Source organism: Trichoplusia ni, chromosome 8, assembly GCF_003590095.1.
Source record: "Trichoplusia ni isolate ovarian cell line Hi5 chromosome 8, tn1, whole genome shotgun sequence".
Lineage (NCBI taxonomy): Eukaryota > Metazoa > Arthropoda > Insecta > Lepidoptera > Noctuidae > Trichoplusia > Trichoplusia ni.
In genome coordinates, this window is record NC_039485.1 from 2,951,965 (window position 1) to 2,967,956 (window position 15,992).

At 33.7% G+C, this 15,992-nt stretch overlaps 1 protein-coding gene across 2 annotated transcripts in view; it reads right to left on the reverse strand.

Annotated features, from left to right (window-relative positions):
- Positions 1 to 2,584: 2,584 nt before the first annotated feature.
- Positions 2,585 to 15,992, reverse strand: part of LOC113496573 (peripheral plasma membrane protein CASK) — a 55,221-nt gene continuing 41,813 nt past the window's right edge. Inside the window, exons 2-12 of one of the 2 annotated variants that reach the window (XM_026875837.1) lie at positions 13,778 to 13,969; positions 12,283 to 12,447; positions 11,884 to 11,952; positions 11,533 to 11,562; positions 11,018 to 11,116; positions 10,572 to 10,710; positions 7,941 to 8,060; positions 7,475 to 7,585; positions 6,960 to 7,067; positions 6,450 to 6,625; positions 2,585 to 5,782 (exon numbers count right to left, since the gene is read on the reverse strand). In XM_026875837.1, coding sequence (XP_026731638.1) covers positions 5,603 to 5,782; positions 6,450 to 6,625; positions 6,960 to 7,067; positions 7,475 to 7,585; positions 7,941 to 8,060; positions 10,572 to 10,710; positions 11,018 to 11,116; positions 11,533 to 11,562; positions 11,884 to 11,952; positions 12,283 to 12,447; positions 13,778 to 13,969 — 1,389 coding nt within the window. In that variant the 3' untranslated portion in view covers positions 2,585 to 5,602. The remainder of the gene's footprint in view (positions 5,783 to 6,449; positions 6,626 to 6,959; positions 7,068 to 7,474; positions 7,586 to 7,940; positions 8,061 to 10,571; positions 10,711 to 11,017; positions 11,117 to 11,532; positions 11,563 to 11,883; positions 11,953 to 12,282; positions 12,448 to 13,777; positions 13,970 to 15,992) is intronic. The other variant, XM_026875838.1, reaches the window with a different exon arrangement.

Here is a 15,992-nt window from a genome sequence, read left to right on the forward strand (position 1 = left end):
CGGCTATGTATAGCTGGAACAATAATATGCTGTTTTAACACAATAAATTTAATTTTACACTAATTTTTGTAGAGTTATTAGGTACTACGGACCATGTAGTTAAGATGAAGGCAACAAAATTATGGATCTTTCGTTTAATCGTAACATCGTATTCTACCAAAAGATATTGGTTCTATAATTTACTGAACGTCAAGATATTTTTTGTAGTAAGTCATTGAATGCATCATCATCTCAAAAACTTACAAACATTATATTATATTCCATTTTTTTTGTAAAATCCTGGGTAATAACCTGGTTTACTTATTGTCACTTATTGACTTATTTTAAATCTTTTGAACTTTCACCAGCTTCCAGCTTTCAATAAAAATAACAGCTCGATCCAACCGTGTGCAGTTTGATTCAACATAAAAGACAGGATAGTTTACATCTCAATTTATTGCGGCGATACTGTTTTGCTTACGAAAATATTTATCTACCTAACCTGCATCCTACTTACCACGCTGACAAAGTCGCAGACAACAGCTATATATAATAATATATATATAAGTTTAATATACCAAAATAACTAGAATAACACTATTTTTTTTTCTCATCTATAATCTATATAAGAAAGCCACTAAAACAATGTTTTGCCTGAGATGTATTAGTAATTTCCTTAATATTATTAAGTAGGAAGTCAGGTAGAAAAATAAAACCACATAATATTTTGTGCCGTTTATTCAATTGTTAACAGTTATTATAATAAGATTTTACTTCAGTCATCTTTGTTTGATTCAGGTATAAACCACATTTGACAGTTTTCTAGTGTTCTGATATCATACTGTTACGTCATACTCGTTTGTAGTTTATGGTAATGTTTGAGATAGGACGATTCGATTCGCTCAAACAAACAAGTTCTTATTTGCATTTTCTACGAATCGCCTTAAACCAGACATTTGAATTTAATAATTAAATTAGTAGGTATTACATTTAACTTTAGTTTAAGTTTCGTTTGATTTCATGTGATTTTATATTTAAACTTTAATACACTTATATTAAGCTACTTTTTGGAATACCGTTCCTAAAGATAATGATGTGATGCAAATTAGTTAAGTTTGAACATAAAACCACAGGAAAATTAACCCTTTGGATACCTAGTGCTATAACCGAAATAAGTACATCAAGATGACTTATTTAACGAAGTAACACGTCCTCAACAAAAATCACATGATTAAAATTAAAATTAATATAACACTTGAGTGATTTATTCAATAATAATATAAGTTATGAAACATGAACATAGTAAATGGAATGTTTGGGGGACCAGGTGTTTCGTGATGCTTATAACTTTGAAATATTCTCAGATAAATATACTATTAATTACATATATTATATTACTATAATGTGAGATATAATCTCGAACACGCATCCCACAGAGCAGCACTAGCCACTAATAACAGAGAAACAAATAAATTCGCTATTTGATTTCTTTATCATAAAGCATTTGACTAACATCAAAACATTTTAATTATATAGAAAATCAACATTATATATTTTTGAAACAATAACTTTGTAATAAAGCAATTATGTGAAATAATGCAACTAGACTTGGTCGTTTACCAACGTATTGTATCGATCGACATTCAACTTTAAACGTACATGATAAGAGCGATTTTGCAATGGCAAATTTTGTATTAGGCTCTTAGCCCATTGTCTTTCATTCAGGTATAGTAACTTAGTTGCCTGAAAGGTACACGACCAAATTTAAATGCACAATATTTTTTTAATACTTAAGTATGGGACTTTTATTTTTTAGACTCTAACTGTATTTTCTGTCCCAGTATTATTATCAATGATTCTCACTTCGTCATTCACGTATACACATTTCTTTCAAAGAAAACAGTGTTACCTGAAATCCAAGTTTCGTCATAAAGCCTACTATAATAAATATTTAAAAAGAAACACATCTTATATTTAATAAATATTATATGATTTTAACTATTAAATATCTATATCTTGCACGCGTTTAATATAAATATTACGTAGATTGTTATTTATATCATAGTAAAATTAAATTAAAAATCTAAATTTGCAAACAGATGTAATAAAATTTCTCAAATTTCAATAGCAACGTAATTTGATCTATAATAATTAATTATTATGTTCGGTAAATCCTTAATTGTTTTATTTAAACTGGCAACACTGAACACTTAACAGGCGATAGTGCTACCCGCACGCCAGCTCGCCTCACTTCGTTACAATCAATAACTATGTTAATTAAATTCAATATTGTATGATTAATTTATCTACTTTCATTTACTATTGATTGATTACTTACTAACAATAAAATCAAATCGAAGATTAAAAAGCAACAATATCGTGAATTAATTTGGTTAAAAATACGATTCAATAAAATTACTAACAAAAAACAAATCTGACACTTATATGTAACTTAGCCTATAATTAAATTGTTTGCTATACGTGGTTGCATTAAAACGCAAAACATAATAATCAACATGAATGGAACTCCGAGTATAAAATATATGAATTAACGTCTCATTTACCATAATAAGCGCTATCATTTTATTTTCACATTTAATCGTTGCTTTTAAGTTCATCATTCATTCACACACAATATGTATAGTTTATCATTTTACCTTTTTTGAGCAATCATATCATACATTATACTTGAAATTCCATAAATTTAAGAAAAATATACAATTAAGTAGAACTCCAAAATGATATTGAAACCTTACATCGAACCCTACTTATCCTAATTATATTAAAAAGTAAAAATAGTGAAACAGTGAGAGTTATATAGTAAAATTCCACTACTCGTTCAATATACTTATATACAGGAATGTATTTAGTGCAGGCGAGAAAAAAAACTATATAACACACATTTAAAGCCTTTTATACTCGAGGCAACACATGTCTATAATTCTCGACAACTTTAGTGTTAACAAAAAGCGTGCAAACTTTTTGTAGTATATGTGCTAGTAGCCGCTCATCGTCGTATCTGTGTTGCATCGTGTACAAAAATGTCAAGTGGCATAAATAACTGAATCCTTCCTTAAGAAGTATTCATTACATTGCCATATTAAATGTGTAGAGTAGACAAAAATACTGGTGAGAAGCTTATGAGAACTATAAATAGATGGCGCCACGGACGACTTGAGCATAGTCCAATACGTTAGCCTCACGGTGTGAAATCGTATGTACGTTTTTACACCTGAGCCCCTGAGACCTCAATATTGAACCTCTTGTAATACATTCCAAAGTAATTTACTCTTAAGATAAGGCTTAATAAAATAAGCCTTGCATTGAGTCAGTTAATATAAGAACATTAAAGAAGAAGACTGTTTTAAATTGCACATATAATACTCCCTAAGTCTTTTTAAAATAAGCTCTTAAAATCAATAACAAATTACAAACAATAACAAATATAAATTTAAAATCCCATCTTTAATCTTAGTATTCCATGGCACCATAAAAAACAAAACACTTATCATTAAAACCATGCAACAAACGCTTACGATAAAGCAATAAGTACAAATACGAAAAGTGTTGAATAAAAATGTAATGAAACAAATGACTATTATGATTCTTGCAACCCTGTGAATTCTAATCCTGTGATATAGTCAATAGACCGGTCTCCAACTAAGGAATACAGGGGCACTGTGTCAGATAATTGTTTACACTAAAAATGTTTGTTCCTAAGATAACTTTCAGATGTTCTTTCAACACTTTAGTGACGTCATATACAGATAGTTGATACATTGCAGCGACGTTTTTTGGCCATTGGATATTTTTAATACAACAATTTGTTATTTTTAAGGGCAGAATACTTATATACCCTTAAGTGGAGTTTGAGAGAAAAGTTGTTAATTTTTTTCTAAATGGTTAGAAATTAATGCATGGCTTATAGAAGATTGCAACTCATTATTTCCATCAAGATAGCAAGTAAACAGATAAAGTTGCTACTTCTAGTCGAATTTTGAAATTTACAAAGTGATCTGTCACATTTTTAGATGATTATAACAACTATCACACAGTGCAATAAAATAGACACCTTTAGTTGGAAAACGACAAGATTTTACAATAGTTTACTAAAGGTAGAATAGATCTTAAATTTAAATGTTGAAGTAAACATTTTGAGCTACGGTACATTTCTAGAGAATTTGTTTTTTTTTTGTTAATATAATTTATGTACTAATGTATAATTATGTACATTGATCCAAAAATCGTGTGGGTGTCATGTGCTGGTGTTCGAAAACTGTAATTATGTCTCGAAAATGTCGGTAGTCGTACATTTGGCACATTTAGTGTGAATTTGAGCTTAGATACACGAAATAACAATGCAAGCGCTATAAGACTTTCCGTTTCCGTTTAGAATATTGAGACGATAAACTATTTTTATTGCGATAATAGAAAGAATAATGTTTTAAATAATGTCTTTTTTAATAATAACTTTTGAACTAGAATAACAAGCGTCGAGTTGTCAACTCATTTGTGACGTATAATTAAATCTTATTGTAAGTCTACATTGCAGCGATCGAAATTACTCCCGATCTTATATTAAAATTAACTATCTAAAGTCTCGTGCGAAACTAATTTGTGGTGGGAAAATATAGAACTAATGGCGCCACTGTCGTTGGAAAAATATTTAAATTGAATAAGTACTTTTCTCACGATACTTACAAGTAGATACACATATATTTGTTTAGAGATAAATACTCGTAGATAATTTTTTCTACCGTATTGGTGAATTTAATACAAAATCTATTGTTGAAATTATAATAGTACTACATTCGTACATTCGATTCTAAATAGAGTAATTCCGATCGATTGAGCCTTAATCACAGCAAATATAACTAATACATTGAATTTATCTCACTAATTATGAAGCTTTAATCAAAATAGGATGGCAAAGTATTTATACAGGTGTCGTGATTTTATAAAGGAGACTTCAATGTATTGCTATTCAATAGTCAATGTAGAGGTGGTAGATTTAAAATCATCCTTATTCCTTTGCTTTAAGATCTAAGTTCAGTTACTTTAACACTTGCATACAGCAAAAAGGGAACCTTCAATAATAGACTTAAACTTGAATGTATTAGATTCATTTTAGATTATTACATGGGGCAAGTTTACATTGCGTCTTTTGTCAATGTAAAATGAACCCACGGTATGCGAATTTAAGTTCATATTTTATCAAAGATGATTTTAAACGCTATATTATCCGCGGCTATTTTGAATCGTATTGTGTCTATAAACTGCGCTGATAAATATTATAATGGTTTCAAACTTGCCTTTAGTTTTATGAGACGAACAAATATGGACTCTGTATTTTGAATTTGAGAAATTCGATCAATAAAGAGAAGAACCTATCCAGTGTGGGTTCGTTTTGTATTTGCGGAGATGGCAGTCAGTAAACCCAAGATACAGGTTCATATATAGCAGCATTCGTAGAGTGGTTATTACGTAATAAGTAAATATGTTTTCATAAATCATTCAATGTCAGTTTGGTTCGTAATTACGGTGATGGCAGCAGTATAAGATGCAGGTCCATATATACCAGCGGTTGCAGGGTGGTTATATGTAATGTCGAGTGTCGTGTGGTTCAGTAGACCCAGGAGACGGGCACCCACTGCGGCGTGTTGCGCATGCGCGCGAGCGTGGCCTCGAGCGAGGCGAGCGTGTCGTCGATGTCGGTGTTGACGATGTTGAGGTCGAAGTAGTGCCCGTACGTGCGCCGCAGCTGCTCCGACTCGCGGACCAGCAGCTCCAGGGACCCGTCGTACTGGGGGTATGGAATTATGTTGTTAGAAGATGCTATTGTATGGGTGTGGTGGGGATTTTGGCGAATTATACAATATGGAAGATAGTGGTTTCTTAGATTTACGCGAATGTTAGGCATTGAACTAAAATCTAAAAATAAACCGCGACAAAATCCGTAAAAGTAGTTTCATTTCAATATGGAAGATTTTCTGACATTAACTTAATGACTAAAATGTAGATATAAAAATCACACGCTAAAACTGATTATCGAAAGTATAGAACTGATCTAAATATCACATAATTTCGTAAATAAGTCAATCTATAACTCCAGGGTTACCATACTTTGATTAAAGTATTTTTTTTTATTTTTAAACGACTCCCGCATTAAGGAACTCAATCCTTGTGTCGCAGGGCCTTCACATTCAAATCGTATGTGATTGCATGCACATTTTTGGAGTTACGTACTCGTTAGATGGTATAAATATTCTCTATATTTTTATTGTCTTCTTCTATTGGTGTCAATGGTGCTCATACCCTTTTTATAATTTATGACACAAATGACAGATAAAACATTTTATCCTTATTCATACTCAGTCATCTACCATACCTATCACACTTACATACTTCCTACATCCAACAAAAAAAAAAGAAATAAAATAATGTATTATTATTATTAACATTATACTCACATCAGCAACATTATTTAGCGGGGGAGCAGCAATGAAGATGACATAGGGCGCAAACTCAGCCGTCCTCAGTATCTTCAATGCCTGTGGTTCCACATCCAGGATAGCGATCCTCCTCTCTGAATGTATACGACGAATCGTATCCAATTTAGTTCCATACATTGCCTCCTCGTGTGTACCTTTGAAGTTAATCATTATTGTGTTAGTGGTATTGTTCTAAAGTGTCTATTAAAATATAAGGAGCTCTAAATCATAGAACTTTTTTTGCCTCAGAAAGGAAAAAAAATGTCGAAAACAGAAAACTGTTCAAGTTACTTCGAACTTGTGAAAATAGCCACAATTTGATAATGCTCATGTTACAAGTAGTGTTCATGATGGTTTTTGTTTACAAGAGATGGCGCTATTTTTTTATATAGTTCCATTGTTTTCTTCTATAAGAACAGTGTAGTTTCTAATGCGGTTTAATTGGTATGGTATCTTTTTCGCTCGAAGCGTGGTTATAATATTTCCTACCGTATTCCAAGTATTCGTTTGCTGCGATATCAGCCATCATTTCCTCGTGTGTCACAAAGTAATAGTGTCTACCGTTCTCCTCATCAGATCTTGGCTGCCGAGTGGTATCTGAAATGAGGAAAAGGGGATGTAGAAAAATATTAATATCTTGCATAAAACATATAAAATGCCTAGCAAAATAGCATATAAGATGACTAGCGTAGGAAAATAAAACGTTGGACATTTAGAATAAGGTTAATTTTCGCCTAATGTTGACTATTACTATGTCTATTACTATGATAGAGGAACAAACTGCAGGAATATGCATATGATATAACAAAATGGAAAGAATATTGGATATTTTAACACATTAGATTAGGCCCAGTAGCCACATGTTCCAAATAAAAATTGTTAGACAAAATAAATTATGAACGATGGATTTCAATCATAATTTCTACTACATCAGTGCCAACAAAAATGTAACATTTAAATAACTATGTTTCCAATAAATCAAAGTGCTTAGAAGTATCACTCACGTGGTATGGGGTAAGCGTATAGATCAGGATGGCGCGCGATCAGAGTGTTCTTTATATGGCGACGACCGACGCCGTGAGCGCCCAATAACACCACCGTCTTGCGTTGGAATGCTGTAATTAGAATTATAATTAAGTATAAACATAAACATAAACAAATACGAAATTTTAATAAAACTGAAAATTTCTCATTCATTTATTATCCCTTAGTCTCGATTCAAAAATGATGGTTGTACGTGTCTTTCATTCATTGCCATGCCATTTTCTCGATACTTGTGGATCGCAAATTCAACTTAAATACATTTCTTATGAGTCATGACTATTTGTAAAAAGCCAATAAAATAAATGGTAACATTTTATTGAGTGGACATTTTGGATTAACTTTTTTGAGACACTATGAATGCAATTTCTATACAAAATCATGTCAATAAGTAAATTATTCATATTGTTCTAGGTTTGCAATACTTACATGGCAACTTGACGACCTCTTCATAGGTCACAACGTCCAGTTGATCAAACACAGCGTTATGTTTCGCTAGATATTTGTCTTTCGATTGCTTCTTCTTGCGACCGAATATAGAACAGTTCACTGAAACAAAATAAAATGATAGCAACATTATTCTTCATGCATTTATTAAAGTGTTACAACCTAAAAAAATAAGCTTTTTAAAAAATCTTTAAATGCTTTTCATGCGCGAGTTTTAATTTAAAAACTTGTGTTTTATTAGGCATTTAAAAAGAAATAGTGTATTATATTTATATTCATGCAATATTTAATGCTCTTGACATTAATAAATTGGATATTTTAATAAAATTATTTTTAATTTAAGAATATAAAATTTTAACAACCATAAATCAATCAAAGCGAAAACATAATTATTTAAACATTGTTGATTACTTCAACAATTTCATAAAAATGAAAACAGTTTTTTTTATTTCATTTCCATCTAACAATTCAACACAATTTAAATTCAACTCACAACTATAAACACACCGAATAACTACAAATAGCCTTAGACTTACGTGCAACAGAAGTATATTGAAACTAGTTCAATAAATTATTTTAGCAAAAAAATGAATATCATTTTAAGCTGGCAACATTTGAGAAGTTTTTTTCCCAAGATTCTTAACAAGTTCAATATTTCTATCAATGTGATCTAAAATCCTCAGTTACGAATATTGAAAAATATCAAAATAAAATAGGAACTTTTTTCTTTATAAATAGTTCATTCAAACAAAATATAGGTTTTATGTTTCACTGTACATTTCCATTAAAATTACATTTCTAGCACTTTTTTCAAAGTAACATGCCAAAATAATTTCCGAACCAGTTTCAAATGAAAGCAGCGAACATAACTCAACCGTCTACGTAATATTGGGTACCTGTATTCTCACAACCGTCGGTATGCGACACGCAGCCTTCCGCTCCTAGCCGCACAACATTACAACACGGTTCATGCAAACGGAACGGATGGTAAACGGATAGCTACACGATTTGGGTCACACGCAGTTGGGGAACATGTTTTGTCAAATGTTGGTAGATCAACGTTGGTTTAGCAAGTCAGTTTGGAGCCAATATTTGAGCCAATTTTTAGTGTAGGCACTCGATATTTTGATATGTAGGTGAGCTAGCAAAGGTGTTCTGTCGTGCCCAAGTTATATTGAGGTTGGGTTTCAGTGGCACCGGATATGACAGTTTCTGTCTGACATCTACCCTGTTTAACTGAATTTGTCATTTAATAAGAAACGAAATATGAATATCTACAGCTTATTGCAATTCTCTTCAGTTAAGTTTCGTTCAAAAGGCAAAGAATTACGCATAATGATATACCTATTCAAGAAAATTTAAAAATTAAATTATTGTTATTACGACTGAAGGCCTGCATTATCGATGTCTTTAACCAAACAGTTTGGGGTCGTTGGGTTTGTCGGTTTGGGGTATTCAACTGGTTCTATCATCATTAAGCTTAGAATCAAGACTCCCTAGTTATAGCACTAACTTTAGTAATAACTGCCTGGCTCCTGTTTGCGGATGAGATATTGACTAAATATTCCTAATGAAACAATATAGAAAAGGTAGATAAGTCACAAATGGGAATAACCAATTTTGAACATGGCTTAATGTAGCAGGTTTATAAGACTTTTCATTCTCCTAGTTCAATTAAACAAATTGAGGATATTTGACAAAACATTCCCCAAAATCACCAGTAACTTGAAACCAGGGTTACACAAACTCCCTTTAGTAATACCGATAAACATTTTCAGATACAATTCGTTGATTCTACGTAGCATTGTTACATAAGTGGAATGCGTAATCAGATTACATGGGGTCAAAATACATAGTATTGAGGTCTCAAAACAGATACTTTGGACTACTTGATTAGGGAAAAAATACCCCAATTTGTACCATGCAGAATTGGTGTAGGTACAATTTCAATAGCACAATTTGGTTACATGGGAGCTTGTATCACTCATAAATAAAAGTAAGTAAAGCATTTTTACGTACCAACTGCTTCGTCCAATGATGATATTGAAAGCACAACACGAAATGTTTTTGTAAGTTAAGTAGATAATGATTGTTACAGCTATTTGACATACGATATAGATTTATGGACACGTGACATTTCTGGAAAAGTAAATGGCCGAGATCGAGGAATCCAATCGTGTAGAAATGACGATTTGTCTCAAAATGTTACGTGACTCATCACTTCCAAACGTTTGGGCGTCAGATTAGCGCTAACCACTTTAGAAGTGCCACTTGTCTAAGGAGGATGTACATTTTAAGTTAAATTTAATATAAAATTAGAACGCAATGCAATTCGATTCAATTTGATCTCCTAAACCTATGAAAAACTAGACAAAAGATTACGAAATACGACATTTAGAAGATGCGACACAGATCAAATGCAACTCTAAAACAATAATAGCAACGAATGGTTTGTATGACGAAATTGTGTCTAAATAGTCTGGTTTCCGAATACAAACTGACTCATGAACCAAAATGAATACAAACGAAAATCACCTCTAACATTTAAAGCACAACTTACAATTTAATTTGTACCTCATAAGGCAATGTTAAAGTCTATAAGGACTGCTTTACCTTGATCAGGATTGGATCTTTCGGCAGCGGCGCAAGCTGCCCGCCATTCTTGGAGTTCAGGACTTGGTATAAGACCGGCTGAACCGCCGGATGCGTCTTTGCGGGCTTGCCACCAATGAGAATCGTCTTTGCTAATGATCTGAAAATAGTTCATTCACAAATTAGTTTAAATAACACACGACGATTTTCAGTCGTTAGGAATTTAATGGATCATATACTATGGTTTTATGGTCTTGCTATTTTTCTATTATCCGGAGATTCTATCTTTATTAAGTAATAATATAGACAAGTGCTATCTGTGTGACATAATTTTATAGAGAAGTCTTTAATAAAATTGCTTTGATCTCTGCAAAAGACATTAAATGGGATGGGGAACGTTAATCACGAAAACAGTTTTATGACGTCATTTTATAACCAGTAATAAGATTTTATTTCTCAATTAGTACCTGAAGTATATCACCGGTGTTGAAAGCGATACCGGCTTGAGCACAAGGAATCAGTTCATCTTCTAATGGATCATAATCGAATTGTGCTCTCACGAAAATCTGAAACAGATTTTCACATTAAAAACTTAGAAAAGCTTAATGAAACAAGTAGCCATGAATGATACCATATTCTGTGTGTTTGAATGAATGATGAGTGTCTCATGATTGCAAATACATATAAAATTTTGATCAGTAAGTGAGGAGAGTAAATAGCTGATAAGGCTGCCAATTAGAAAAGTTTTCAAGAATTTCAAAACGAAAGGCAAACGAAGAAATAATAATGATAGATGACGTAGGTGATGTGATGTGTGATGACAGTGAAGCGATGATAAAAGAACAACAAGCGCACAGAACGTAGGAGATCGCGGGGACGCGCAGCCATGCCCAGGTGACAGTACAACAGGAACATAATACAACATAGGACGAACAACATAAACATAACACAAAGTAGCAACGGGTCTGGTCTCGCTACTTACTAGCACGGGCGAAGGCTTTATCCGGAAAAGCTAGTTAGAACAAAAATACAATTTTTTAATCTCTTCTGTTTAATACCAATTAGTTGAAGCCTCAAGACAAGCTTTGATTGTCAAGAACTTGTGTGCGCTTGTCGTTATCTTTTAGTGTAAATACAAGCGTTAGAACCACACTACATTCTATTGTGTTAATCGCAATCAATATTTACGTATTGTTTTCGAGTTTTAATTCAGCTAATATTAATACAAACTGAGCTACATCTACTTTCAAAACCACACGACAAAAACTTGGCTAGTCTGAAGGGCATCATCAAATCCTTTAAGTATTGTGGAAAAGTTATCAAATGGTGTTACCTCGCAAGGTGGTGGTGCTGAGCGGTATGATGGCACGATCTTAAATGTCACCGAGCCGCGAGCTTCACGCTGAAAGTTTTTGTTTAAAACAAATGAATTAATAACACATTTTTCACTCTATAAATATCCATGTCCTTGGTCATGAATTGTTGATTGTATTATATTGTTCTTACCGGGTTTCGAACCCACAAGTTTTAAAATTGTTGGCAATGTCATTAGTGCCAACTAGAAAAATAAAAATTCTAATCTAAAATTGGCGACATGCAATCAAAAACTGCATCGTTGTCAACTATTTAAAGTCTTACAGAAAATCTCATTTCGGTTTTCCAATCAAGAACTGACATTCTACGGTATGACTACCATTTTCATTGAGCACATTACAAGCATATAAACACGTACCAGCATCCTCTGTAGTTGGGCAACAGACTGGTTGGCGACCGGCGTTCCGTTGATCTCTTTGATCTCATCTCCGACGTGCAACGTCGCTTGTCGATGTATCATTCCTCCGTGCATGATGCGGGCTACGATGCATCGTCCGTCGTCAGCTAATTTTAGTGTTATGCCCTGTAATAGGTGTTTGATCTTTTGGTGAATTATGTGGCGAATACACTTTGAAATCGATGCCAATATTTGTTACTATTAAATACAGGTATGACCAGTTTTTTTTTTCATTCTGTTGCAATATCTATACTTATACTCGTATATCTATACTAATACATAAAGCTGAAGAGTTTGTTTGTTTGTTTGAACGCGCTAATCTCAGGTCCAAATTGAAAAAATATTATGTGTTGAATAGACCGTTCATCGAGGAAGGCTTTAGGCTATAAACCATCACGCTGCGACTAATAGGGCGAAGATACAATGGAAAATGTGAAAAAAAACAGGGCGGGTATAAATCATAACTTATATCTTCTACCCACGCGGACGAAGTCGCGGGCAACAGCTAGTACAAAATAATGTGCCGAGTAAAAATTAGTTTACTTTTTTTTTACTTAATACATACAAACAATATTTGTTCCGTACTGTAGCTTTTATATTTTTTTTTGTGTCTACAAGAATACGACGCGCTATAGGAGAAACATCAGAAGCAAACTTTAAAATCTTGTTGCAAAACTGCTATGACGTCAGTTCCAATTTAGCTTAAACAAAAGAAAAGCTTCTGAAGAAACGAACAAATAGTCGCAATTACACAATGATATCCTAAAAATTAATCATCTATATTAAATCCAATTTCTCTTTTGGATTTTTTTGATGGATCACTGAGTTTCTTTAGGGCCATTTCTATTAAGAATAAACAAGAAGCCATTAAATATAAATAGGTAACGTGGGTGGCTACGTCTTGTGATGAAATGTTTCGGCACTACCCACGATGATTACAACAAAGGAAGTATTATTGTCACGATGTCTAAGCAGTTTGCACAAAAACCTCTTATAGATTATTGGCTTGAACCTACCTATTGACCACTACGAAAATACAATATATATAATATTTCATGATGATTTTAATGACAAAATATTACAGGAGAAACAAGAAAAGAACTTTCAATTCAGCCAATCGAGATCCACTGCTAGATACAGGGCCCCTAAATCGCAAATGTCTTTTTTACCTCGCCCACTGTGTCCCACTGCTGGGTAAAGGCCTCCCTCAAATGATTCCACGATTACAAAAGTTCATACATATACTTTTTTATCTTATTTTGTACAGAAAAGTCACCTGTATACATTTCTTTTTTTGAGAATTAACACTTACATTATATATAATTACTGGCCTGCCCGCAATCTTATGGCCATTATAACAATGCAGCCTCGTCCGTCAAAGGTGAGGCAAGAATGCTATTATACAAGCCCACACTGGCACTGGCAAAGCTTGACTTAAATAAAACAAATTGATTACCATCGGTTCGTCGGTATTCTTCTGGAACTGCACGAGGCGCACCCTGGTCACGTTCTCAAACTCGGGTTCGGTGTCCTCTTCGTCTTCGGGCGGCGGCGCCGTGGTGCGTCCGTTGACGGGCGGTGGAGACGCACGCAGCGATTCCTCGCCGTACACTTCGCGGGCAACCACATCGTGCGCCTGGAGTAGGGCCTGGCGACAATGTTATAATGTGAGAAGACAGCAATAATATGACAGAGAAGATAATGCGTTTCTTTACACGATGATCTATATATCCAAATATTGACAGTTATCATTTTTTTATGAACGAGGGAAGTTAAGGCTTAGCATCGTACAGAGCGTAAAATAAATGGACAGCGAGATCTTTTTTAACGAAAATATTAAAAAAATACTTAAATTATAGACCGCGGATTAGTAAATGGACAATTAATGATTTTACATCAAAAGTACTTCGTTGAAATGTATTCGTATTTAATTTCAAATATTATCCGCTTCGTAGGCGCTTTCTGCGTATCTATACTTCTATCTATACTGTATATAAAGCTGAAGAGTTTGTTTGTTTGTTTGAACGCGCTAATCTCAGGGACTACTGGTCCAAATTGAAAAATTCTTTTTGTGTTGAATAGACCATTATTCGAGGAAGGCTTTAGGCTATAAACCATCACGCATAACTTATATCTTCTACCCACGGGGACGAAGTCGCGGGCAACAGCTAGTTAAATAATAAAACCACTTCGTTGAAACTAAATTGAGAAGAAATTGCAGTCGATATGCTCCTATAATTCGATTGCCGAAATATGGGCGTACGAAAATCAACTCTCCGACCACGTGCTGCGTCCTGAATAGCGAATTTAAAATGTTTCGTAGTATCGTACACAATTCAGTGCGATCCCCTTTCATTTTACGTTTGAGTGCTCCAAGCATACGCCAATGGAAGGCCACTGGAATATCGTGAACAACCGATGCCGATATTGCGGCTCTTAGTAATCCGCTGGACGTACTGGTGACCGCAACAAATTTGCCTCAGCTTTTCAATTGGGAACGGTGAAAAGCTGCGGGAATCACTCGTGATGCGAATTAATTGCTTCACAGTCTATAAATTCTGGAAATACGTGCTTGTTTGTAGCTTTGATTTTTTATTTAACTTTTTACTTCAATGGATATTGCTTAAAATAATTGTGAGTTTGTTTTTGGAGTCACTTCTTTAAATAACTTATTTATAATAATATTATTTCAATCTTTATCCAACAGCACTAACAATTTAAAAACAAGTGTATAGGATAAGGCAAGGCGCTTTGACTACGCTCGGTATAACCTAGTTATCAACAATCTGTTATTAATTTTCACTTATATCTTGAGTGTAGTTTAATATCATACCAGAAATGTTCAAATATGTAGGCAATGTACAATATGTTAATCCTGGCTATAGTAACTTAGGTATATTTAGGAGGAGCTCGTGGCTAAGCTATAACAGCAAAAGTGAATCGATCACAGGTTGAGCTTCGCTCGACGCGTTTGGTCATAGATGGGAAACTATCTTTGTCATAACAAGTTCCTCCTTGTTTAGGAAGGCAAAGGCACGTTAAATTGTGGGTCCCGGCAGTTATTGCTACATCTTTGACAGTCGTTACAGGTAGTCAGAAGCTTGAAAAGTCTGACAACCAGTCTAACCAACAGCGTATCGTGTTGTCCAGGTAACTGGGTTGAGAAAGTCAGATAGGCAGTCGCTCCTTGTAAAACACTGGTACTTAGCTAAATCCGGTTAGACTGGAAGGCGACCCCATCATGGTTGGGAAAAGCCTAGGCCGATGATGAGTAACTTAGGTATTTGCACTAATTTCAAATCAACTAGCTATGTATTATAGTTCGGTTTTTACCGTCAGTTTCGCCAACAGCGTCTTGCCACAAGGTATAAGGAATGGTAACTAATACACATTTATGTACAAGCTTATTCTTTCAAGATTCATTCGAAGCACCTTTACTTTAATTGAATGTGAACTAATTTAAATCGACATTGAAATAGTAACTAGCTTTCAACGAGAATTTATATTAGAGAATGCCATTCATCTTCATTAAACTGAGACAACATTTATTTGGAATTGTAACTAAATAATTAAAGCAGTGTTGCCTCTAAAGCTGGAATAGTAAAGCGAAGTCCTTTATTCGCTGTTACACTAATTCCTATCACAAAAACAGCAGCCCATTCGTATGTTAA